Raw genomic sequence first — 26,888 nt, 5'->3', positions numbered from 1 at the left:
TTGCGACTCCATTTTGTCCCTATACTGACATTCTGCTTGTTTGATTGCCTTGCGGAGGGAATAACTATACTGTTTATATTCAGCTTTATTCTCGACCTCTTTCCATGGTTGAATGCGGTGGTTTGCACTTTCAGTTTTGCGCGAATGCTGCCTTCTATCCACAGTTTCTGGTTGGGGTAGGTTTTAATAGTCACAGTGGGTACAACCTCTCCAATGCACATCCTAATAAATCCACACACAGAGTCGGCGTATAAATTGATTTTATTGTCTGAGGCTTCCCGGAACATTTTCCAGTCCATGTGATCAAAACAATCTGAAGCGTGAATGGGTCAGACCAGCATTGAATGGTTTTAGTCACGGGTACATCCTGCTTGAGTTGCTGCCTATAGGAAGATGAGCAAGATGGAGTCGTGCTTGGATTTGCCAAAAGGAGGGCGGGGAAGGGCCTTGTATGCATTGCGGAAGTTGGATTAGCAGTAGTCGAGTGTTTTGTTCGATCAGGTACGAAAGTCAATGTGCTAGTAAAATTTTGGTTTTCTTGTTCTCAAATTAGACAAAAGAGAATTGTCTTGGGAGATAATGCAGTCGGCATTTGATTGTAAGGATTTCTAGGTCAGGTGAACAAAAGGACTTGAGTTACTGTATGTTATTAAACCCCAGCCCTTCCACTTACCAGAGAGATGTTTTTTCTGTGGGCACGACGCATGAAGAAACCCGATGGCTGTATCGTCTGACAACATATCCCGAGTGAGGAATGTTTCCGTAAAACATAGAATGTTACAATGTCTGATGTCTCTCTGGAAGGAAACTTGTGCCCTAATTTCGACCACCAATTACTGCTTAATTTCCAAATGACTTGAAGCGAGGCGACCGTCTCTGTCTGCGCCATCTTTTGATCACTTAGCTTCCTCCTTTAAAATATAATTTTAGTAATGGACATTATGGAAAAAAACAACGATTTATTGTGGAACTAGGACTCCTTGCACTGCATTCTGATGAAAGATCATCAAAGGTAAGGAACTATTTACTATTTCCACATCATTGTTGTCTCCAAGGTGGCATAGCAGTTCAGACGTCTTTTGTCCTCGTCTTGTCGTGTCCTGTATATATATATATTTACAACTTTTTCACATACATTTTATTTTTATTTTCCATCAACTCATCTTCAAAACACTCTCCTGCAACCCGCCTCACCAATGTATATTTATAAAAAAGTATTATTTACCTCAGATCTGTAATCCTCCAAGAAGCTAGCCTGAAACTAGCCAGAAGCTAATCCAGAAGCTAGTTCAGAAGCTAGTTAGCTCCTTTACTGGCAAATCGTTAATATTCAGCTAACCACGGTTTGTGGTCATCAGCTATCCTTTAGCTCGAAAATCTATCGCCAGTTCTGTACGGCGCAGCGCGGCTCGGAACGGAACATACCGGACCAATTTTTCTCTCCATGTCCCTGGATTTCGACTGCTCTCTGGACATTCATACCCGGATCTCACATCTAGCTAGCTGCTATCCGTGTGACTATCGGCCTTCGTCGATTCCGGAGCAAACATCAATTATTCCGGAGCTAGCAAGCTCCGTCAATCACTCCTGAGTTCCATCAATCACACCTGGGCTGCAGTCACCTATCCGGACCCGTTTTACTGCCTTCGCGGAGCCCCACCGGGCCTTCACAACTGGACTGCCGACGTTATCTACCCGAAGGAGTTATTCGGCTGGCTCCTCCGTCGCGACGTTACCTGAACGCCCATCTGCGGCCTGCTAACCGTTAGCTGTCTTACCGGCTGCTATCTGAATAGACAATCGGACAATTTTTTATTATTTTTTTATTATTTTTTAAATTATTATTATTAGGTTTTCTTCTTGGGCCTCTATAACTATATCTATTGTTTTTATTTTTGTTGTTGTTGTGTGATTTGGATTCATCCCCTCTACCACACGGAACCCCACTAATCTACTGACGGAACGTAAGGGGTGGCTAACAGACCTCCATCCTATGCTAGCTTGCTACCGATGCCCTGGCTAGCTGTCTAAATCACCAACCAACCTCTCCACTCACCGGACCCTTTTGATCACTCGACTAAGCATGCCTATCCTTAATGTCAATATGTCTTGTCCATTTCTGTTCTGGTTAGTGTTTATTGGCTTATTTCACTGTAGAGCCTCTAGTCCTGCTCACTATACCTTATCCAACCTATTAGTTCCACCACCCACACATGCAATGACATCTCCTGGTTTCAACGATGTTTCTAGAGACAATATCTCTCTCTTCATCACTCAATACCTAGGTTTACCTCCACTGTATTCACATCCTACCATACATTTGTCTGTACATTATACCTTGATGCTATTTTATCGCCCCCAGAAACCTCCTTTTACTCTATGTTCCAGACGTTCTAGACGACCAATTCTCATAGCTTTTAGCCGTACCCTTATTCTACTCCTCCTATGTTCCTCTGGCGATGTAGAGGTGAATCCAGGCCCTGCAGTGCCTAGCTCCACTCCTATTCCCCAGGCGCTCTCTTTTGACGACTTCTGTAACCGTAATAGCCTTGGTTTCATGCATGTTAACATTAGAAGCCTCCTCCCTAAGTTTGTTCTATTCACTGCTTTAGCACACTCTGCCAACCCGGATGTTCTAGCTGTGTCTGAATCCTGGCTTAGGAAGACCACCAAAAACTCAGACATTTTAATTCCAAACTACAACATTTTCAGACAAGATAGAACTGCCAAAGGGGGCGGTGTTGCAATCTACTGCAAAGATAGCCTGCAGAGTTCTGTCCTACTATCCAGGTCTGTACCCAAACAATTTGAACTTCTACTTTTAAAAATCCACCTCTCTAAAAACAAGTCTCTCACCGTTGCCGCCTGCTATAGACCACCCTCTGCCCCCAGCTGTGCTCTGGACACCATATGTGAACTGATTGCCCCCCATCTATCTTCAGAGTTCGTGCTGCTAGGCGACCTAAACTGGAACATGCTTAACACCCCAGCCATCCTACAATCTAAACTTGATGCCCTCAATCTCACACAAATAATCAATGAACCTACCAGGTACCTCCCCAAAACCTTAAACACGGGCACCCTCATAGATATCATCCTAACCAACTTCCCCTCTAAATACACCTCTGCTGTCTTCAACCAAGATCTCAGCGATCACTGTCTCATTGCCTGCATCCGTAATGGGTCAGCGGTCAAACGACCTCCACTCATCACTGTAAAACGCTCCCTGAAACACTTCTGCGAGCAGGCCTTTCTAATCGACCTGGCCGGGGTATCCTGGAAGGATATTGATCTCATCCCGTCAGTAGAGGATGCCTGGATATTTTTTTTAAATGCCTTCCTAACCATCTTAAATAAACATGCCCCATTCAAGAAATTTAGAACCAGGAACAGATATAGCCCTTGGTTCTCCCCAGACCTGACTGCCCTTAACCAACACAAAAACATCCTATGGCGTTCTGCATTAGCATCGAACAGCCCCCGTGATATGCAGCTGTTCAGGGAAGCTAGAAATCATTATACACAGGCAGTTAGAAAAGCCAAGGCTAGCTTTTTCAAGCAGAAATTTGCTTCCTGCAACACTAACTCAAAAAAGTTCTGGGACACTGTAAAGTCCATGGAGAATAAGAACACCTCCTCCCAGCTGCCCACTGCACTGAAGATAGGAAACACTGTCACCACTGATAAATCCACCATAATTGAGAATTTCAATAAGCATTTTTCTACGGCTGGCCATGCTTTCCACCTGGCTACTCCTACCCCGGACAACAGCACTGCACCCCCAACAGCAACTCGCCCAAGCCTTCCCCATTTCTCCTTCTCCCAAATCCATTCAGCTGATGTTCTGAAAGAGCTGCAAAATCTGGACCCCTACAAATCAGCCGGGCTAGACAATCTGGACCCTTTCTTTCTAAAATTATCTGCCGAAATTGTTGCCACCCCTATTACTAGCCTGTTCAACCTCTCTTTCGTGTCGTCTGAGATTCCCAAAGATTGGAAAGCAGCTGCGGTCATCCCCCTCTTCAAAGGGGGGGACATTCTTGACCCAAACTGCTACAGACCTATATCTATCCTACCGTGCCTTTCTAAGGTCTTCGAAAGCCAAGTCAACAAACAGATTACCGACCATTTCGAATCTCACCATACCTTCTCTGCTATGCAATCTGGTTTCAGAGCTGGTCATGGGTGCACCTCAGCCACGCTCAAGGTCCTAAACGATATCTTAACCGCCATCGATAAGAAACATTACTGTGCAGCCGTATTCATTGATCTGGCCAAGGCTTTCGACTCTGTCAATCACCATATCCTCATCGGCAGACTCGACAGCCTTGGTTTCTCAAATGATTGCCTCGCCTGGTTCACCAACTACTTCTCTGATAGAGTTCAGTGTGTCAAATCGGAGGGTCTGCTGTCCGGACCTCTGGCAGTCTCTATGGGGGTGCCACAGGGTTCAATTCTTGGACCGACTCTCTTCTCTGTATACATCAATGAGGTCGCTCTTGCTGCTGGTGAGTCCCTGATCCACCTCTACGCAGACGACACCATTCTGTATACTTCCGGCCCTTCTTTGGACACTGTGTTAACAACCCTCCAGGCAAGCTTCAATGCCATACAACTCTCCTTCCGTGGCCTCCAATTGCTCTTAAATACAAGTAAAACTAAATGCATGCTCTTCAACCGATCGCTACCTGCACCTACCCGCCTGTCCAACATCACTACTCTGGACGGCTCTGACTTAGAATACGTGGACAACTACAAATACTTAGGTGTCTGGTTAGACTGTAAACTCTCCTTCCAGACCCATATCAAACATCTCCAATCCAAAGTTAAATCTAGAATTGGCTTCCTATTTCGCAACAAAGCATCCTTCACTCATGCTGCCAAACATACCCTTGTAAAACTGACCATCCTACCAATCCTCGACTTTGGCGATGTCATTTACAAAATAGCCTCCAATACCCTACTCAACAAATTGGATGCAGTCTATCACAGTGCAATCCGTTTTATCACCAAAGCCCCATATATTACCCACCATTGCGACCTGTACGCTCTCGTTGGCTGGCCCTCGCTTCATACTCGTCGCCAAACCCACTGGCTCCATGTCATCTACAAGACCCTGCTAGGTAAAGTCCCCCCTTATCTCAGCTCGCTGGTCACCATAGCATCTCCCACCTGTAGCACACGCTCCAGCAGGTATATCTCTCTAGTCACCCCCAAAACCAATTCTTTCTTTGGCCGCCTCTCCTTCCAGTTCTCTGCTGCCAATGACTGGAACGAACTACAAAAATCTCTGAAACTGGAAACACTTATCTCCCTCACTAGCTTTAAGCACCAACTGTCAGAGCAGCTCACAGATTACTGCACCTGTACATAGCCCACCTATAATTTAGCCCAAACAACTACCTCTTTCCCAACTGTATTTAATTTTTATTTATTTATTTATTTTGCTCCTTTGCACCCCATTATTTTTTTATTTCTACTTTGCACATTCTTCCATTGCAAAACTACCATTCCAGTATTTTACTTGCTATATTGTATTTACTTTGCCATCATGGCCTTTTTTGCCTTTACCTCCCTTCTCACCTCATTTGCTCACATTGTATATAGACTTGTTTATACTGCATTATTGACTGTATGTTTGTTTTTACTCCATGTGTAACTCTGTGTCGTTTTATCTGTCGAACTGCTTTGCTTTATCTTGGCCAGGTCGCAATTGTAAATGAGAACTTGTTCTCAACTTGCCTACCTGGTTAAATAAAGGTAAAATAAATAAAATAAATTTATGATGTAATTTCGTATTTCTCTTGACTTCAACATGGCGGAGAAATATATTTACGTCTTAGCGCCGTTTTAGATTATTGCATGGTATGCTTTTTCGTAACGTTTAAATAAATTCTGATACAGCGGTTGCGTTAAGAACCAGTGTATCTTTAATTATATGTAAAACATGTATCTTTCGTCAAAGTTTATGATGAGTATTTCTGTTATCTGGCATAGCTCTCTGTAATTACTCCAGATATTTTGGAGGCATTTCTGAACATGGCGTCAATGTAAACTGAGATTTGTGGATATAAATATGCATATTATCGAACAAAACATAAATGTATTGTGTAACATGATGTCATATGAGTGTCATCTGATGAAGATTATCAAAGGTTAGTGATTAATTTGATCTCTAATTCTGCTTTTGTGACTCTATCTTTGGCTGGGAAAAATGGCTGTGTGTTTTTTTGGATTTGGTGGTGATCTAACATAAATATATGTTGTGTTTTCACTGTAAAACATTTTAAACATTTTAAACATTTTAAACATTTAAAAAATTGGGCAGAATGGGTAGATTAAGGGGGCAGCATTTGGATAAATAGCGTGCCCAATTTCAACTTCCTGCTATTCATGCCAGGAATATAAGATATGCATAGTATTAGTAGATTTGGATAGAAAACACTCTGAAGTTTTTAAAACGGTTTGAATCTTGTCTGTGAGTATAACAGAACTTATGTAGCAGGCAAAACCCCAAGGACTAACCGTTCAGATTATTATTTTATTCTTAGGAACCTGTTTTCAGTTCCTACCACTTCCACTGGATATCACCAGTCTTTGGAATTTGGTTGAGGTTATTCATTTGTGCAATGAAGAAGTAGGCCATTTGGGACCTGCGTAACACTGTTGAGAGTTGAGCAAGACGTGAAAAGTAGCAGGGTTTGTTATCTTCAGGTATTGAACACAGATAGACCAGTCTACAATTGATTGATTATTAACGTTTAAAAATACCTAAACTTGTATTACAAAAGTAGTTTGAAATATTTTGGCAAAGTTTATAGGCAACTTTTGAAATATTTTGTAGTGACATTGCATTTTTTGGAAGCTGTTGTTTTCTGGATCAAACGCGTCAAATAAATGGACATTTGGATATATATGGACGGAATTAATCGAACAAAAGGACCAATTGTGATGTTTATGGGACATATTGGAGTGCCAACAAAAGAAGCTCGTCAAATGTAATGCATGTTTTATATTTTATTTCTGCGTTTTGTGTAGCGCCTGCAAGATTGAAATATGCTAGTATGTATGTTACATGTGTGATTTAATGAAAGTTAGATTTTTATATCATTTAAAAAAAATTGCCGCACTGCATTTTCACAGTTTTTTGCCCAAGTGGGACGCAACTGTCCCCTATACCATAAGAAGTTAATTAAGGAGACACTGACTCAACACAGGTGACCCCCAGGGGTGTGTCCTCAGTCCATGTTCACCCATGACTGCGTGGCTTTGCACAACATCGCGGTTGTAGGCCTGATAACCAGTAGGCCTGATAACCAACAACGACGAGTCAACCTGTATGGAGCAGGTGTGTGAACTGGCATGGTGGTGTCATGACAACCAGTAGAGAGAGTCACAAGTTTTAAGTTTCTCAGCGACCACTTCACTGCGGACTCGTCATGGACCAACATGACAACAGCGTCTCTACTAGGTGGCTGAAAAAATTTGGCATGCTGCCTCCTCTCTAAATACTACTACTGCACCATTGAGATCGTCCTGAGCGGATGCATCATGGCCTGTTCTGGCAATATCTCCGTCCACAACTGCAAGGCACTCCTGCACGTTGTGAAGATGGCACAGTACATCACTGGGACCGTGCCCTCACCCATTCAGGACATCTGCCTGAGGAAGGAACGCAGCATTATCAAGGACCCCACAAAAATCCACCACAAACTCTCCCTTATCGTCGGGCAGACCGTATTGGTGTATGCAATCAGATTCCAACTGGCTTAGAGACCGTTTCTTTCTACAATCCATCAGACTGCAGACTACAGATATTTTGCAGATGTTATTGCAGGTGCAGCAAAATGTGCATGTTACAAGCTTTAGTTAAAGTGCTGTAACACCTAACAATACAAAACAATAAACACAAATCCCCAAAATGTTAATAAAGGAATTAAGAAATATCAGAATGAGCAATGTCAGGGTAAAAAAAAAAAATGAATTAAAAATAAATATATCTACAGTATATATACACTGAGTATACAAAACATTACATAGACTGACCAGGTGAATCCAGGTGGAAGCTTTGGTCCTTTATTAATGTCCCTTGTAAAATCCACTTCAATCAGTGTACATGAAGGGGAGGTGATTGGTTAAAGAAAGATGTTTAAGCCTTGAGACAATTGAGACATGGATCAGCAGGACTCTGTGTAGTAAAAGGGTCCAGACCAATTTTCAAAATATGTACAGTAGCCCCCAAAAAATGGTCTGATGGACTTCTTCAGCTAACAGTCCGGTGTGCTCTGGACAGCTAGCGAGCCGCGGATTGCAGGCTAGCAGATGGGCATTCAGGGGATGTCGCGACAGCGGAGCCAGTTGAAACCCCCTCGGGCGGATTACGTCAGTTGTCCAGTCGTGATGGATCGGCAGGGCTCCATATCGGCAATTAAAGGGGTCCAGGCCATTTGGCAAAATAGGTATTGTAGCTTAAGGAGTGGCTGATTGACCTCTTCAGCTAGCCGGGAGATGGGCCTAGCATAGGCTAGCTCCAGGCTAATTGGTGGTTGCTTCGGGACAGAAACGTTAGCCAGGAGAAGCCAATCGGATAGCAGCTAGCTAGCTGTGATGACCTGGGTGAAAAGGTTCAGAGCTTGAGGTAGGAATCCAGAGATATGGAGAAAAATAAGCCCGATTTGCTCTGGTTTGAGTCGGGCTGTGCAGACTGGTGAGATATGTCCTTGCTAAATGTAGCTGATGACCACTAGCAGTGGAAAGCTAACTACTAGCTAGTTAGCTGGCTAGCTTCTGTTGGGGGTTCCGGATCAAATGTAAAGACAATAGCAGAATCATACCACATCACCAAGCTTGGACAATTGGTCTCAACCCTGCCCTTTGCAGCTGGGCAGACATACCGACCTCGGGTGTGAAGGTAGGCAACAACACCTTCGCCACACTGATCCTCAAGACTGTGGAACAACAAGGGTGTGTGCTCAACCTCCTCCTGTACTCCCTGTTCACCCATGACTGAGTGGCAACTCAATCATCAAGTTTGCTGACAACAGTGGTAGGCCTGATATCCAACAACGACAAGACGGCATACAGGGAGGATGTGAGGACCCTGACGGAATGGTGCCGGGAAAATAACCTCTCCCTCAATGTCAACAAAACAATGGAGATGATAGTGGATTACAGTAGACAGCAGAGAGAGATAGGTGTGTGTTCCTTTTGTCCAGGTGGGAAAGGGCAGTGTGGAGTGCAATAGAGATTGCGTCATCTGTGGATCTTTTGGGGAGGTATGCGAATTAGAGTCAGTCTAAGGTTTCTGGGAGGATGGTGTTGATGTGTGCCATGACCAGCCTTTCAAAGCATTTCATGGCTACAGATGTGAGTGCTATGCGACGGCCATAATTTACGCAGGTTACCTTGGCGATCTTGGGCACAGGGATTATGGTAGTCTGCTTGAAACACAGTTGCCTGGAACAGCTGGTGCTCTTATGCATGCTTCAGTGTTGCTTGCTTCGAAGCGAGCATAGAAGGCATTTAGCTCATCTGGTAAGCTTGCTTCACTGAGCATCTCACAACTAGGTTTCCCTTTGCAATCTATGATAGTTTGCAAGCCCTGCCACATTGTGACGAGCATCAGATCCAGTGTAATAGGATTCGATCTTAGTCCTGTATTGACGTTTGCCTGTTTGATGGTTTGTTGGAGATCGTAGTGGGATTTATTATAAGTATCCAGCCACTGAAAGCTTCAGCCTTTAGCGCCATGCGGATGTTGCCTGTAAACCATAATTTCTGGTTGGGATATGTACTGGTCACTGTGTGGACGACGTTGTCGATGCATTTATTAATTAAGCTGGTAATTAATGTGTTATACTCCTCATTGCCATTGGATGAATAATGGGGAAACATATTCCAGTATGTACTAGCAAAACAGTCCTGTGGCTTAGCATCTGTTTCAGTGCATCACTGATACTTCCTGTTTGAGTTTTTGCTTTTAAGCAGGAATCAGGAGTTGTGGTCAGATCAGGTCAGTTGTGGTCAGATTTGCCAAATGGAGGGCGAGGGAGAGCTTTGTACAGTACATGTTTCCGTGTGTGGAGTAAAGGTGATCCACAATTTTTTTCCCTCTTGTTGCATGTGCTGGTAGAAATGAGGTAAAATGGATTTCAGTTTTCCTGAAATAAAGTCGGCCGGGGTGCTGCCTCTGGATGAACATTTTGGATGGATGAACATTTTCCAGTTTGCTTAGGGCATTATATAGCTCGTTCAGTGCGATCTTAGTTTGTGTTGGTAAATAGACAGCTAAGAAGAATATGGATTAAAACTCTCTTGGTAAATAGTGTGATCTACAATCAATAGGTACTCTAACTCAGGCGAGCAAAACCTAGATACCTCCTTAATATTAGAGATTGCGCACCAGCTGTTGTTCACAAAGAGACACATACCACCCCCCCCTGATCTTACCGGAAGCTGCTTTTCTGTCTTGCCGATATCCTGAAAACCCAGCTAACTGTATATTATCCAAGTCCTTGTTCTGCCACGACTCTGTGAAACATAGGATATTACAGTTTTGAATGTCCCGTTGATAGGATAGTCTTCGAACGGAGCTCATCCAGTTTATTCTCCAGTGATTGTATGTTCACCAATAAAACGGAAGGTAAAGGCGGATTATCTTTTCACCGACGCAGTCTCGCCAGGCATCCGAGTAGTGGAGTTCTAGGGCAAAAACCAAAATGTGCACCCAGGGTGACAGCAAATTGGTAACGTTCTTTGACAACAACACATAATTGACAGAGTTAGTACATTAACAAGCAAGGGCCTTTGGCTATAGCCATTTTATTTCTCCAGAAAACATTAGTACACAAACTGAAATTTTGGTACAGTACGTTAGTGTCACGCCCTTACCATAGAGAACCTTTTTATTCTCTATTTTGGTTAGGTCGGGGTGTGACTAGGGTGGGTGATCTAGTGCATTTATTTCTATGTTAGCCTGGTTTGGTTCCCAATCAGAGGCCGCTGTTTATCGTTGTCTCTGATTGGGGATCATATTTAGGTAGCCATTTCCCCACAGTGTTTTGTGGGATTATGTTTCTGTGTAGTTGCCTGTGAGCACTGCTTGAGCTGCACGTATCGTTTATTCCTTATTTATTTTTTATTTTTTTCGGTTCTCTTATAATAAAAGGATGTCGAACCGATTCCGCGCTGCGCTTTGGTCTGAGTATGATTACAACAACGATCGTGACAGTTAGTTAGCTAATAATGTCTGCTAGGCTGGGGTTGGAGACACATTTACAAAAACTAATATTTTGCAATAAAATATTTAGATAATTAGCTAAATAATTAACATAGTGAAATATTATGTTAGCTCGTAGCTAGCTCCCTACCTGGAGGTGAAGACAGACAGACAACGTTTAAAAAAAATTGAAATTCAATGGCAGAGTTTAGAGCTCAACAGGCAGACAGGACTGAGATTTTTTCCCAATGTGCGAGCAGAATGCAATGATTTCTTCACTTTAAAAACAACAAACGACTTCTAAACGTTATTCCATCCTAAACTAAATTATAACATTTCTAAGATATTGATGCATTAGTTCCGTGCAGTTCTTGCTTATCTGCTGTGCTGTTAGCTAAAAGCTTTAAATATAACAATTAAGCTACATTCAGCTGGAAACATTGTAGCTGCAGGGGCAGAACCTTATTTTTGTATTTAGCATGTGTGGAATGTAAACTACATGGCTGAAAGTATGTGGACACCTGCTCTTCGAACATCTCATTCCCCCAAAAAATGGGCATTAATATGGAGTTGGTCCCCCCTTTACTGTTATAATAGCCTCCACTCTTCTGGGATGGCTTTCCGCTAGATGTTGGAACATTGATGCAGGGACTTGCTTCCATTCAGCCAGAAGCACTGATGTTGGGCGACTAGGCCTGGCTCGCAGTCGGCGTTCCAATTCCAATTCAAGCTCTTCCACGCCGATCTCGACAAACCATTTCTGTATGGACCTCGCTTTGTACACGGGGGTATTGTCATGCTGAAACAGAAAAGATCCTTCCCCAAACTGTTGCCACAAAGTTAGAAGCACAGAATTGTCTGGGATGTCATTGTATGCTGTAGCATTACGATTTCCCTTCACAGGAACTAAGGGGTCTATCCCAAACAATGAAAAATAACCCCAGACCATTGTTCCTCCTCCACCAAACTTTACAGTTGGCACTATGCATTGGGGCAGGTAGCATGGCATCCGCATGGCAACCGCCAAACCCATATTTGTCCATCGGACTGCCAGATCGTGAAGCATGATTCGTCACTCAGAGAATGCGTTTCCACTGCTCCAGAGTCCAATGGCGGCGAGCTTTACACCACTCCAGCTGACTCTTGGCACTGCGCATGGTGATCTTAGACTTGTGTGCGGATGCTCAGCCATGGGAACCAATTTCCTGAACCTCCCGACAACAGGTATTGTGCGGACATTGCTTCCAGAGGCAGTTTGGAACTCGGTAGAGAGTGTTGCAACCAATGTCCCATTCAGTGAGCTTGTATGTATATCACTTCACGGCTGAGCCGTTGTTGCTCCTAGACATTTCCTCTTCACAATAACAGCACTGTTGACCGGGGCAGCTCTAGCAGGGCAGAAATTTGACGAACTGACTTGTTGGAAAGGTGGCATCCTATGATGGTGCCATGTTGAAAGTTACTGAGCACTTCAGTATGGTACATTCTATTGTCTATGGAGATTGCATGGCGGTGTGCTCGATTTTATAAAACTGTTAGCAACGGGTGTGGCTGATATAACAGAATCCACTAATTTGAATATTAACAGAGAAATTGAAAGTTACATCATACCATAGTTAAATATTTATTTTCTTAATTAATGGTTAGGCATTATACTAATTGATGGAAACATTGTAGCCTATGTTAGCCAATTCATTCAAATAATCCGATAGCTGTGTATGGGGATACTTTATTTTATAATTAGGCTGCAATAAATAAATACAGACCTGATCCAGATAAAATGACAGCTTGTGTTCAGATGAATACATTTATTTAATTATATCATAATATCTCTATTTGCTATGTGGGAAAAAAACAACAACATAAAAGTGTTACAAAACCATTCACATCATGGTCATCATCCATGTATGAAACACATGATTGAAAGTGTGTCTTTGTGTAATTATGTCAAAATGCCTCCTTCCAAGTCCCTTGAGCATATGAAAATGAGGATGACGACTAAAACGTATTGTCTGTTCCCTCATGGATCAGGGTACCGTCACAGGACAACAAATAATTCATATCAATTTTCATTGGATCAAACAATTGATTCCTGCGTTAATGACACGTCTTTGTTCTCAGGTTTTTTAAAATACTTCAATGGCTAGCAGTATGTGATATACTATGTCATTTTGCAATATAACGTGCAATTTCTTCCAGGATAAGGATAAACCTTCAGGACTTAAGAACCAATTAATGCTGTGTATGCAATGTAGTCGGAGATTCTGTAAGGAGGGTGTGAGGAAATAGCGGTGCATCCGGAGGCATGCAGAGGCCTAATTGAGCCCTGTACCTCCCAAATTGTGTAACATTGTGGAGGGCTCTGCATAGATATGATTGGTTGACGGTAATTGGGGGGCGGGAAGTCCTGTACAAACACAAACTTACTTCCTTGACAACTTCCTTCACACCAGCTCTGCTCAACAGCTCTGCGCTGCTCCACAAAGCTCAAAACGTATGAATGTCCGTATCACTGTAAAGGCCAATGCAGACTGCAGATTGACGATGTAGAGCCTTTAACTGTCATTAATGTAACAGTAAATACTATAATAATAGTAAACTCTTGCTGCTCTGAATGACCAGGTGCTTCAAAGGATTTGATTGTTGACTTCTGGAAGCAGAGGATGGAACATACCCTGATCCACATCAACGGGACTGCAGTAGAGATGGTCACAAGTTTTAAGTTTCTCAGCAACCACATCACTGCGGACTCGTCATGGACCAACATGACAACAGCGTCTCTACTTCCAAAGGTGGCTGACGAAATATGGCATGCTGCCTCCTCTCTAAATACTACTACTGCACCATTGAGAGCTTCCTGAGTGGATGCATCATGGTATGGCATACTGCAAGGCACTCTAGCGGGTTGTGAAGTACATCACTGGGACAGTGCCCTCACCATCCAGGACATCTGCCTGAGGAAGGCACGCATCATTATCAAGGACCCCACAAAAATCAACCACAAACTCTTCTCTCCCTTATCGGCGGGCAGTCCATATTGGTGTATGCAATCTGATTCCAACTGGCTTAGAGACCGTTTCTTTCTACAATCCATCAGACTGCTGACTACAGATATTTTGCACATGTTATTGCAGGTGCAGCAAAATGCGCATGTTACAAGCTTTAGTTAAAGTGCAGTAATACCTAACAATACAAAACAATAAACACAAATCCCCAAAATGTTAATAAAGGAATTAAGAAATATCAGAATGAGCAATGTCAGGGTAAAAAAAAAAATGAATAAAAAAAAATATCCAGGTGGAAGCTTTGATCCCTTATTGATGTCCCTTGTAAAATCCACTTCAATCAGTGTACATGAAGGGGAGGTGATTGGTTAAACAAGGATTTTTAGGCCTTGAGACAATTGAGACATGGATCAGCAGGACTCTGTGTAGTAAAAGGGTCCAGGCCAATTTTCAAAATATATACAGTAGCCCCCAAAATATTGTCTGATGGACTTCTTCAGCTAACAGTCCGGTGTGCTCTGGACAGCTAGCGAGCTGCGGATTGCAGGCTAGCAGATGGGCATTCAGGGGACTTCATGACGGGGGAGCCAGTTGAAACCCCCTCGGGTGGATTACGTCAGTTGTCCAGTCGTGATGGATCAGCAGGGCTCCATATCGGCAATTACAGGGGTCCAGGCCAATTGGCAAAATAGGTATTGTAGCTTAAGGAGTGGCTGATTGACCTCTTCAGCTAGCTGGGAGATGGGCCTAGCATAGGCTAGCTCCAGGCTAATTGGTGGTTGCTTTGGGACAGAGACGTTAGCCAGGAGAAGACAATCGGATAGCAGCTAGCTAGCTGCGATGACCTAGGTGAAAAGGTTCAGAGCTTGAGGTAGGAATCCAGAGATATGGAGAAAAATAAGCCCGATTTGCTCTGTGCTCTGTGAAGCTCTGTGCAGACTGGCGAGATATGTCCTTGCTAAAGGTAGCTGATGACAACTAGCAGTGGCAAGCTGACTACTAGCTAGTTAGCTGGCTAGCTTCTGTTGGGAGTTCCGGATCAAATGTAAAGGAAATAGCAGAATCATACCACATCACCAAGCTTGGACAATTGGTCTCAACCCCGCTCTTTGCAGCTGGGCAGACTGGCCGACCTCGGGTGTGAAGGTAGGCAACAACACCTTCACCACGCTGATCCTCAAGACTGTGGAACAACAAGGGTGTGTGCTCAACCTCCTCCTGTACTCCCTGTTCACCCATGACTGAGTGGCAACTCAATCATCAAGTTCGCTGACAGCAGTGGTAGGCCTGATTTCCAACAATGACAAGACGGCATACAGGGAGGATGTGAGGACCCTGACGGAATGGTGCCGGGAAAATAACCTCTCCCTCAATGTCAACAAAACAATGGAGATGATTGTTGATTACGGTAGACAGCAGAGAGAGCTAGTCCCCATCCACTTCTACAGGGTCGCACTGGAGAGGACGAAAAGCTTCAAGTTACTCGGCGTGCACATCACAATCAACCTGAAATGATCCATTCGTAGAGAAAATGTGATGAAGGCGCAACAGCACCTACTCAACCTCAGGAGGCTGAAGAAATTTGGCTTGTCCTGTAAGGCCCTCATGAACTTCTACAGGTGCACCATTGAGAGGATCCTGTAGGGCTGTGTCAATGCCTAGTACGGCAATTGCAACCAAAGGGCTCCCCAAATGGTGGTGCGGTCAGCCCAACGCATCACCGGGAGCACACTGCCTGCCCTCCAGGACACCTACAGCGCTCGGTGTCACAGATAGGCCAAGAAGATCATCAAGGACCTCAGCCACTCGAGCCATGGCCTGTTCACCCCGCTACCATCCAGAAGGAGGTGATAGTACAGGAGCATCAAAGCTGTGACCTAGAGACTGAGAAACTGGAGATAGAAGTTTCTTACTCCAGTCCATCGGACGTTAAAATCGTCTCCTCTAGCCGGCCTCCTCCCAGTACCCAGCCCAAAATTAGTCACTATTAAAAGCAGGGTACTGGGTTGACACCACCTGGTACTCTAACCTGTACCATAGAGACTGCTGCCATATGTACATAGTCATTCAGCACGGTTAACTTTAATAATGTTTACAATAGAGTACCTGTACTGGGGTTCTGTGGTCACCGAACTGCCTTCAAGTGCAGCGGTCTCCCTTCACAGGAGTGGCAACTGGGAACATATAAATGCACAAAATGACTAGGACCAGCCTTTCTGGTCAATGGCGGTGAAGCCTGATAAGTGCAACACCCAAAGGGCTGCAACGTTGACGGGCAAGGCACCTGTCCAGCAGCCCTGAGAATGGACAGTTGAGAGGAAGAGGACACACACTCAGCCACCAGAACAACACATCGTAGAGATTGGACCATAGAGAATGATAGTCACAGTATATCATCTTTATATGTGTCCCATTATGGCGTACGTGAGCGCAAGGGCAGCTCCATTCAAATCAAATAACAAATGTAATTACATTAGAGACAATAGAGGCAATATTCATTTTATTAAAGTAGTCCATTGTCTTCTATAATTTCTATGAGTTGGCAAACAAACTTAAAGGCTGCACACCATCACAGAGTGTTTTGTTTGAAAAGGTACTGTATGAAGCCAAAGGTGGCAATTTAATGCTACCTACAGTTATGCAGTGTTTGCTCAAGTGTATAATTAATTGGCTGATCCCTCCAGATAACCTGGATTGAATAATGGGGAGCGTTAGGCAGGATGCAACCTTTTGGAAGGTTCAGATAAAAATATGCTATATTGAACAAATATGTCTCCCCGACATGGAGATTATTAAGGAAATACGTTGTCTCTATTCATGAAATGTATATCTGCAATGCTCAAAGGTTTTGCGACTGAAAGTGGCCCGTGTGATTCTTCCTTAACGAACGGTCTGCACAACGCATCACAGGGGGCAAACTACCTGCCCTCCAGGACACCTACACCACCCGATGTTACAGGAAGGCCATAAAGATCATCAAGGACATCAACCACCCGAGCCACTGCCTGTTCACCCCGCTATCATCCAGAAGGCGAGGTCAGTACAGGTGCATCAAAGCTGGGACCGAGAGACTGAAAAACAGCTTCTATCTCAAGGCCATCAGACTGTTAAACAGCCACCACTAACATTGAGTGGCTGCTGCCAACACAATGACACTGACTCAACTCCAGCCACTTTAATAATGGGAATTGATGGGAAATGATGTAAATATATCACTAGCCACTTTAAACAATGCTACCTTATATAATGTTACTTACCCTACATTATTCATCTCATATGCATACGTATATACTGTACTCTATATCATCGACTGTATCCTTATGTAATACATGTATTACTAGCCACTTTAACTATGCCACTTTGTTTACATACTCATCTCATATATATATACTGTACTCGATACCATCTACTGTATCTTGCCTATGCTGCTCTGTACCATCACTCATTCATATATCCTTATGTACATATTCTTTATCCCCTTACACTGTGTATAAGACAGTAGTTTTGGAGTTGTTAGTTAGATTACTTGTTGGTTATTACTGCATTGTCGGAACTAGAAGCACAAGCATTTCGCTACACTCGCATTAACATCTGCTAACCATGTTTATGTGACAAATAAAATTTGATTTGATTTGATTTGAGAAGCTCCACCTAGATGGCTACTTTGTTGGAAGCCCTCAGTGGCAATGTTCATGCCAACATGGATTTCATCCATCTAGAGTCCTCTATCTAACTCCATGAGACTGACTCAATAGCCAGGTTTTGACCACCAAACGCAGGCCCCTAATTGCAATGAGGTGCACCTGGAGACAAATAGATACACCTGGGTAAATTAAGACATGTCACATAACATAAATACCAGGTGTATTGGATCTTGTTATCATCAGTTGCATTTTCTCTGTTAGTACCACTCCTGTACCTGGCATCATGTGCATTTTGAGACTGACGGTGGTCACATGTGAGTATACAAAATCTGTATCTGATGCAGATTAGAATTTAAATATATATGACAATGTTTGTATTTGTGAGTGAAAAGAAGTACATGTAATATGATTTGAGGGACATTCAGTTCCTTTTGGGCAAAAAGGTATTCAAAGCATGGAATATGAGACCAAATGCTGAACTTGCGTATAGAGACCAATGCTGAGTTGTAGCTTCATGGTCCAAGTGCATATGATGTTGAATGTTGCTGAACTAGCTGTGTGATGTTGTTTCAGTGCTGGCTACAGCTTGCTGCACACTAACAGATGGAGGTACTGTATGTAATAATGATGATACTACTTAACCAAGCTAATGTGAGTGGTGTGTAATTCCTGTTTATTTGTCCTGGCAGCAATCAGCATCACGTGTGAAGGCTCTGATGCTTTACTGCAATGTGGTAAGCTAGTCCACACTGCTGAACAGTATACTCACCGACCACCTATGATCGTTTATACTGTAGATTAGCGTCACTAGCCCACACCATAGAGACCCATACTTGGCTCTCCTTCGTGCCTCACTGTTCTCCATCTCCCTCAGATGGAGGTAAGATCCATATCAAGCGTGCGAACTACGGTCGTCGTCAACACGATGTTTGTTCTATTGGGCGCCCTGATAACCAACTCACCGACACCAACTGCCTCAGCCAATCCTCCACCAGCAAGATGGCAGAAAGGTACTAGAACCTGTAACTCCTTGGCTGTAGTGTAAACAACCACCAGCAAGATGGCAGAAATGTGCTGGAACCTGTTGTGTTTACCTGTATGAACTCATGACCTCAACATGTCTTTGAAACACACAGATGCGGTGGGAAGAGCGAGTGTATTGTCCCTGCATCCAATTTCGTTTTTGGAGACCCCTGTGTCGGGACTTATAAGTACCTGGACACCAAATACTCCTGTGTCCAACAGCAAGAAACAAGTCAGTCTCTGAATGTGTGCTAATAATATTTAGTATTTAGTATTATATTAGTGTTGGTATGACTGTGTCATGTTGGGACATTGTTTAATTCTCCTACCCACTTTTAATCTTGTAAAAAAGTAAGCTCAGCTGATTGCTAGAAAAGGAATATAATGGGTTGGTTCCCCTATGGTACCAGCTTGTTAACTTTTGTTTCTCCAAGTGTAAACCACCCTCAACTGCTAACTAACCCTAGCAAGCTGTGGATATGCAACTTGTTTAGTTTGAGTAGCCTATAGGGAGGTCAGAGACCTGGCAGTGTGGTGCCAAGATGCCGAAGGAACTGGTAGTGGACTACAGGAAATGGAGGGCTGAGCCCTTCCCTGCCAGGAGGCTAAAAGGATTGGTGTCAGCCCTCCGATTCTGAATTCTACACCATTGAGAGCTTTTTGACTGGCTGCATCACCACTAGGTATGGCATCTGACCACAAGGTGCTACAGAGGGTATCGCGTACGGCCCAGTACATCAGAGGCCGCGCTCCCTGCATCAGGATTTCGACACCACCTGTGTCGGCAGGCTCTACATTGTCAAAGACTCGCACCCCCCAAGTTATACTGGTCTCTGCTACTCCATAACAAATGGTACGGCTGCACCAAGTCTGGAACCAACAGGACCCTGAAAGGCTTCTACTTCCCCCAAGCCTTAACTGCTGAATGACTATCTGCATTGACCCTTTTTGCAGTAACTTTTTTGACTTGTCTCATATGCTGCTGCTGTTCCTTGTTAAATTGACATATCTAGCTCAATTAGCCAGCAAGAACATGGAAGGCAAGTGTCAAGCTTATATGATGCTTGTGCACTTAATCTGGTTTACCATGTTTCAGTGAACGGTAACTAGCTAGCGCAACTCCTACAGTTTTGCAGGGTTTATAGCCAATCTGACAGATGGCACAAACTGCACAGATTGGGTGTAGCGGGGTCGACTTTATTTTTTCAACAGTTTAGGTCTAGCCAGCCAGTTTGCTTAAAATGTTAGCATTTCGAGAACTGCTCATAAGGAAGTGAAACTAAAAGGTAACGGTGGAAGATGACGCGCCTAACTTTTTGTACTTTGGTTCATGCTAACGAGTTTATAATGACTTTAGAAAAATGCACCTGAAATCAACATTCCCTGTTAGTGCGCATCACTAACACTTCACCAGGCTAATGTATGTCTTAATTTGTCTGGCCAGTGGTGTAACTCCTGTGTTGTCTTTGCAGTAAGCAGCATCATATGTGAAGGCTCTGATTCTCAACTACTATGTGGTAAGCTGGTCAACACTACCGTACAGTTTAATCATGTGGTGCCGTGTATATTAGTCACTAGCCCACACCAACACCAAGGTTTGTCCTTTCTCTTCCTCAGATCGAGGTGAGATCCGTATTCAGCGTGCCAACTATGGTCGTCGTCAACACGATGTGTGTTCCATTGGGCGCCCACATCAACAACTCAAAAACACCAACTGCCTCAGCCAATCCACCACCAGCAAAATGGCAGAAAGGTACTGAAACCTTCAGTGTGCATTTAGCTGTAGGAAGTCATTGGCTGTGGTGTTAACCTCTACCTGTTGACACACAGGTGTGATGGAAAGCGCCAGTGTATCGTCAAGGTATCCAACTCTGTGTTCGGTGACCCCTGTGTCGGAACCTATAAGTACTTGGATGTGGCTTACACCTGTGACTGAATGTGAGTTTTGTATAGGTGCACATGACTGGGAACTAGAATTCGTGTTGTATTTTACCTTTATTTAGCATGGCAGTTAAGAACAAATTCTTAATTTCAATGATGGCCTAGGAACAGTGGGTTGACTGCCTGTTCAGGGGCAGAACGAAATATTTGTACATTGTCAGCTCATGATTTGTACTTGCAACCTTTCGGTTACTAGTCCAACTCTCTAACCACTAGGCTACCCTGCTGACGATTTTGTCTTGCAGGATATCTTCCTGGGGAACCTGAAGATGTACAAGGCTTCTGGGATATCTTCATCAGGTCGTGCTGTTTTCCTCCAACCCGTGTACATTGTGCTGAAGCATTTCTTAAACAATTTCTGAACTGTGGCTGAATTAAACGAAGCGGCAGGAAGACGATACTAGTTGCCTCTTGTACATTAATAAATGTCACACCAATATTACTGAACATGTGTCCTTTATTCTCTCTTACTGGTCCTAATTCGTATGCATCAACAGCTGGTCACAAAGCAGGCCTGGATAGGTAAACATTTTAATACAATGTGTAGACTCTACAAACCTTGCTCGTTAAGTGGTTGGCTCATGAACCAAATGTTCCCTTTCTGTGTAGATTCAGTTTGACTATTTCATCTGGTAATAAACATACTTACAGGGAAGCTGCCCAACCACATCACATTAGTCATCTAACAGCCTCTTAGCCAGAGACACAAAGGGTCAACGGCACGTCGACAGATCTCCCACTGTCAAATGGGGACCTGACCGATACAGCCCTCCAAGAGCTGCCCCTCAAGCATCAGATTCCACCCTGAGAAATACATTGAATTCCATGCACCACCAATGAACGAGAAACATACAGGCCAATATAACAGCAAGGCCAACGATGTATGGAACCATGTCCATCTATGAGCATTTGAATGAGTGTATGCATTTGTACAAACACCTGCATGGCATCAGCCTCAACTGTATCAACAAAGCCCCTCAGTGTCATTCAAATGTATTTGGAATTAATTTGACATCTGTCTATCCTTTGCCCAGCAACTCCACTCCCCCTTATCTCCAATTCCACATCCCAAACCTCAGCTTCCCTTAGCCCATCCCACCTGTCTCTGCTGGCCAGACACTACGCAGCATATTTCAACTATGCTGTGATTAACATACAATTTCTATTGAATAGACTACAGATTGAGTTGAGAAACTATAATAGTATTATAATTTGACTTGCTCTCCAGATCTCCAAAAGGATATTTAGTGTCAATTTTAGATCAATGTTTTGCATTTTCAACCATTCCTGAGAAGCTACTTGAGGGAAATACTAAAATAAATGGTCAATTGATTCTGTATCTCAACTAAATCTGCATTAGCTGAAAAGCACAAGTCTTGAATTAACTCATAAACCCTGTCCCATGGAATCGGTAAATCAAATATCGCTTCCCAACTATTTTGCAGTCTAAATGACACATCAACATCCTGGTCCTCAAATGAAACTGGTATGCAATTTGTATTCCTCTGCAAGTTCTGATAATTTATATTGGGCAGACAGACAGCTTCCCTACCTCCTCCTGCTGCTACCTGCCTCCATTTTTGGGGTAATGCTGTAATCAATGGGTATAATCTAGTACTGAGTAGACCTTTCCAAATAATTCTGATAACTCCATGAAAGACAAGTCAACCATTCCAATTTACAATATTTAAATATAAAATACCCTTTTTCAAACTTGTTTCCCATAAATACAGGTCTTTCATCACCCAGCACATTTATATTCAGCCATAATATTTCTATCTTTTCAGGGGGATGAAATTTAAATTGTAGAGACTTTGAAAAAGATATCATTTGCAGTCAATCAAAAATGAGACATTGAAATCTGTACACAGATAAAGTTATTTAAACAGTGGATTAGCTTTTCTTAGTTTACTTGAGAACCATTTAGGGTTCAAGTGAAACTTTTGAATAAGTGAAGATTCTAGAGATGTTTAGTGCTTTTATATATAATAATCTCACAACACCCAATTTATATTCATTATATAGCCAGCTAGTCCTGCATATCACCCATCATCCCACTGCTGGTTTGCTTCTGAAGCTAAGCAGAGTTGGTCCTGGTAAGTCCCTGGATGGGAGAACAGATGCTTCTGGAAGTGATGTTGGAGGGTCAGTAGGAGGCACCCTTTCCTCTTGTCTAAAACATATCCCAATGACCATAGGCCGTAGGGTGCCGTCTTTTGGATGGGACGTTAAAGGGATGTCCTGACTCTCTGTGGTCACTAAAGATCCCATGGCACTGATCGCAAGAGTAGGGGTGTTAACCACAGTGTCCTGGCTAAATTCCCAATCTGTCCTTCATACCGTCATGGCCACCTAATCATCCCCGGTTTATAATTGGCTCATTCATCCCCCCTCTTCTACCCTGTAACTATTCCCCAGGTTGTTGCTGTAAATGAGTATGTGTTCTCAGACAACTTACCAGTTTAAATAAAAATATACAAATGTATAAATATAGATAGGCACACTGTTTCTTGTCTGGTTTAGCATCCCAGATAAAGCTAAATATTTTTTGCTCATACGATTTGAAAAACAAGTCATCAGGAGTAGGCAGAGCCATAAGTAAGTGAGTAAACTGAGATATGACTAAGGAGTTAATCAGGGCAAATTTTCCATAAATAGACAGGTATTTACCTCTACATGTAATATTTTTTTTCAATGAATACCAAGCATTTCTACTTCTCCGTCAGCCCATTTTAAATATGAACTGCATAGTAATGTACAAGTTGTATTTTTTAAAGACCCAATACGTAATATTTTACACTTATCATAATTAGGTTTTAGTCCAGAGAGTACAGAAAAGATATCTACATCTTCAATGAGACATTGCAGGGAACTAGCAAGCAGATTAAATATTAAACTTGAGTTAGCAGCATACATGGACACCTTTGTTTTTAAGCCATGGATTTCTAATCCTCTAATGTTGTTATTTGATATGATTTAATAGCTAGCATTTCGATGGCCACAATGAATAGATATGGTGACAGCGGACACCCTTGTTTAACTCTTCTTGACAATTCAAAACTCTCTGAGAAGTAGCTGCTATTTACAATTTTACACCTGGGGTTGCTATACAGTACTTTTAACCATTTCTAAGAGAATCACCGAAATTGTAAACATCCAGGCATTTTATGAATTTATGAATCCGTAATTGCCTGTAGACCCTGCCACATATACGTCTCTTGTCTGGGCCATTGAATTGCGACTCCATTTTGTCCCTATACTGACAATCTGCTTGTTTGATTGCCTTGCGGAGGGAATAACTATACTGTTTATATTCAGTTTATATCCAACCTCTTTCCATGGTTGAATGCGGTGGTTTGCGCTTTCAGTTTTGCGCGAATGCTGCCTTCTATCCACAGTTTCTGGTTGGGGTAGGTGTTAATAGTCACAGTGGGTACAACCTCTCCAATGCACATCCTAATAAACTCAGTCACAGAGTCGGCGTATAAAACGATTTTATTGTCTGAGGCTTCCCGGAACATTTTCCAGTCCACGTGATCAAAACAATCTTGAAGCGTGGATTCCGATGGATCAGACCAGTGTTGAATGGTTTTAGTCACGGGTAGATCCTGCTTGAGTTTCTGCCTATAGGGCGGTTTGAGAAAAATGGAGTCTTGGTTGGATTTGATAAATGCAGCCTGAGGATATCTGGTTTCCTGGGGAAGGGGGGGGGGGGGGGTATACACAGCTGTGACTATAATCAAAGAGAATTGTCTTGGGAGATAATGCGGTCGGCATTTGATTTTAAGGATTTCTAGGTCAGGTGAACAAAAGGACTTGAGTTACTGTATGTTCATAAACCCCCGCCCTTCCACTTACCAGAGAGATGTTTTTTTTCTGTCGGCACGACGCATGAAGAAACCCAATGGCTGTATCGACTCTGACAACATATCCAGAGTAAGCAATGTTTCCGTAAAACATAGAATGTTACAATGCCTGATGTCTCTCTGGAAGGAAACTCGTGCCCTACTTTCGTCCACAAATTACTGCACAATTTCCAAAGGATTTGAAGCGAGGCGACCGTCTCTGTCTGCGCCATCTTTTGATCATTTAGCTTCGTCCTTTAAAATATAAAATGGAGAATCACAGAGAAGTGTATGTGTGTAATAGAGAACGGATGCTCTAGAAAAAAGTTTATCCATTTATTTTTGTTTTTCCTCTAATTTATTTTGTATCTCTGTAGTAATTTTTTTTGCTTCCTGTACGATTAGAGAATGTATTTCCCTTAGTCCTGTCTCTTTAGCCAGAAACTGCTTTTTTGTTGTTGTTGAAATGTCACACCCTGACCATAGTTTGCTTTGTATGTTTCTATGTTTTGTTTGGTCAGGGTGTGATCTGAGTGGGCATTCTATGTTACATGTCTAGTTTGTCTATTTCTATGTTTGGCCTGATATGGTTCTCAATCAGAGGCAGGTGTTAGTCATTGTCTCTGATTGGGAACCATATTTAGGTAGCCTGTTTGGTGTTGGGTTTTGTGGGTGATTGTTCCTGTCTCTGTGTTTGCACCAGATAGGGCTGTTTTGGTTTTTCACATTTCTTGTTTTGTTAGTCTATTCATGTATAGTTTCTTTATTAAAGAACCATGAATAATAACCACGCTGAGTTATGGTACGCCTCTCCTTCGACTCAAGAAAACCATTACATGAAATTGAATTGAATGACCTCTGAAGGTACATTTAAAGGTATCCCAAACAATAAGGGGATTTGCTGAACTTATGTTGTACTGGAAAAATGTAATTAGAAATGATTTTGTCGAAATTAAACATACATTGTCACCCAGTAAACTTCGATACCATGTCCAATATCCCCATCCACGTGGACATTCCGTAAGAGTTATGTGAAGGCCAATTAGATGATGATCCGATCACATTCGGTCTCCTATTGTCCATTGGTTTGATATGGGATGAGCAGTGCAGTACTACAACTACAGTCCCACAGGACATATTAATGATGGCATAATATAAATAAAAAATGAACTGTGGATCACGCCTCCATTTCATGATATTCTGGTTCGCCTAATTTCAGTTTGACAAAAGTATAGTGTCGCATCATTGTACCATCTAAACTGCAGTGAAATATATTATCAGACCAAAAATATTATTTTCAGGTGTTGGATACTGGTGTACAAAAATGTAACTCAGCATTGAAATAGCGCACTACTGATCCACCACTTAGACTTGATTTAAATGAGGGACAGATCGATTTTGGTGCATTGCCGAAATATGTGGGACAGTGCCGAAGATACCTTTGAGGAGATGGGGAAACTCCCTTGGCATTGTATTAATGCCCATTTGTATGTTGCCCATACATTGTCAATGGGCTGCGCAGTGCATTCTGGACTATTCTGGAACAAGGAGAGCTCTTCAAGGAGTGAATGGGAATCAATTGGGCGCTAGCTCAAAACCCCAACTTTAGCATGAATTCCGTGTACATGTGCAAAATTGCAACTGTAATCCGAGATGTTTGATAATATCGTACTGCTCGGGAATAGTGACATTATCTACTTTTGAGGAAAATAGGCAGGTTTCTCGCCTTTGAGAAGGCATTGCATGACGATTAGCTTAGCAACCGTGTGAAGCTTTATGACAATGTGAATGTGATCCGTCAAAAGTTTGTGGGGCGTTATACGTTTCTCCATTCATTGGCCAATGGGAGTTTATCTCCTACTGTTCTCTAAAAATCGAAAGCAGCCTTTGAAGGTTTTCACAAAATATCACCAACATGTATCCTGCTTCACAAGAGGATCCAGCCTGTGTGACAGGTTAAAGGAAATAGTCATAGCCTGTTATACATTAAAAAGTATTAGTAAGTTCATAGTATGTGAGGATCTTAAAACATCTAAGGTTAAAAAGAGGCATTCAGTATCAGTTGATAAAGATTGATAACATTCATATAATTGTGTTAAAGTTCAAATCTGTCAAAGGGTACGAATTGTGAGAGTAATGTGTAAATGTTATATTGATTACTTGATTTTGTAGTGCCTAAAAGTGTTAATCTGTGATCTACGAAATGCTCTTA

General features: G+C 42.7%; 1 protein-coding gene across 2 annotated transcripts; it reads left to right on the top strand.

Annotated features, from left to right (window-relative positions):
* The first annotated feature begins 18,053 nt into the window (after positions 1 to 18,053).
* Positions 18,054 to 21,278, top strand: LOC116366451 (L-rhamnose-binding lectin CSL3-like). Of its 2 annotated transcripts, none has more exons than XM_031818540.1 (9): positions 18,054 to 18,181; positions 18,441 to 18,476; positions 18,557 to 18,601; positions 18,742 to 18,877; positions 19,004 to 19,122; positions 20,363 to 20,407; positions 20,508 to 20,643; positions 20,721 to 20,828; positions 21,048 to 21,278. In XM_031818540.1, the coding sequence occupies exons 1-8, from the start codon at positions 18,151 to 18,153 to the stop codon at positions 20,824 to 20,826; spliced, it is 654 nt and encodes a 217-aa protein (XP_031674400.1). In that variant the 5' UTR covers positions 18,054 to 18,150; the 3' UTR covers positions 20,827 to 20,828; positions 21,048 to 21,278. The 2 variants fall into 2 exon arrangements, with proteins under 2 accessions (XP_031674400.1, XP_031674399.1); XM_031818539.1 differs by having other exon boundaries at positions 18,055 to 18,181; positions 21,077 to 21,278.
* Positions 21,279 to 26,888: the final 5,610 nt, after the last annotated feature.

This window comes from Oncorhynchus kisutch, unplaced genomic scaffold, assembly GCF_002021735.2.
Source record: "Oncorhynchus kisutch isolate 150728-3 unplaced genomic scaffold, Okis_V2 scaffold1470, whole genome shotgun sequence".
Lineage (NCBI taxonomy): Eukaryota > Metazoa > Chordata > Actinopteri > Salmoniformes > Salmonidae > Oncorhynchus > Oncorhynchus kisutch.
This window is presented reverse-complemented; position numbering and strand designations above follow the sequence as displayed.

Bases quoted from the DNA above. Each gene is read 5' to 3' on its own strand.
- LOC116366451 (XM_031818540.1), top strand. From the start codon at position 18,151: ATGTGCATTTTGAGACTGACGGTGGTCACAT. The intron at 18,878-19,003 runs GTACTAGAACCT...TGAAACACACAG, and splicing joins ACCAGCAAGATGGCAGAAAG to ATGCGGTGGGAAGAGCGAGT. The intron at 19,123-20,362 runs GTCAGTCTCTGA...TTGTCTTTGCAG, and splicing joins TGTCCAACAGCAAGAAACAA to TAAGCAGCATCATATGTGAA.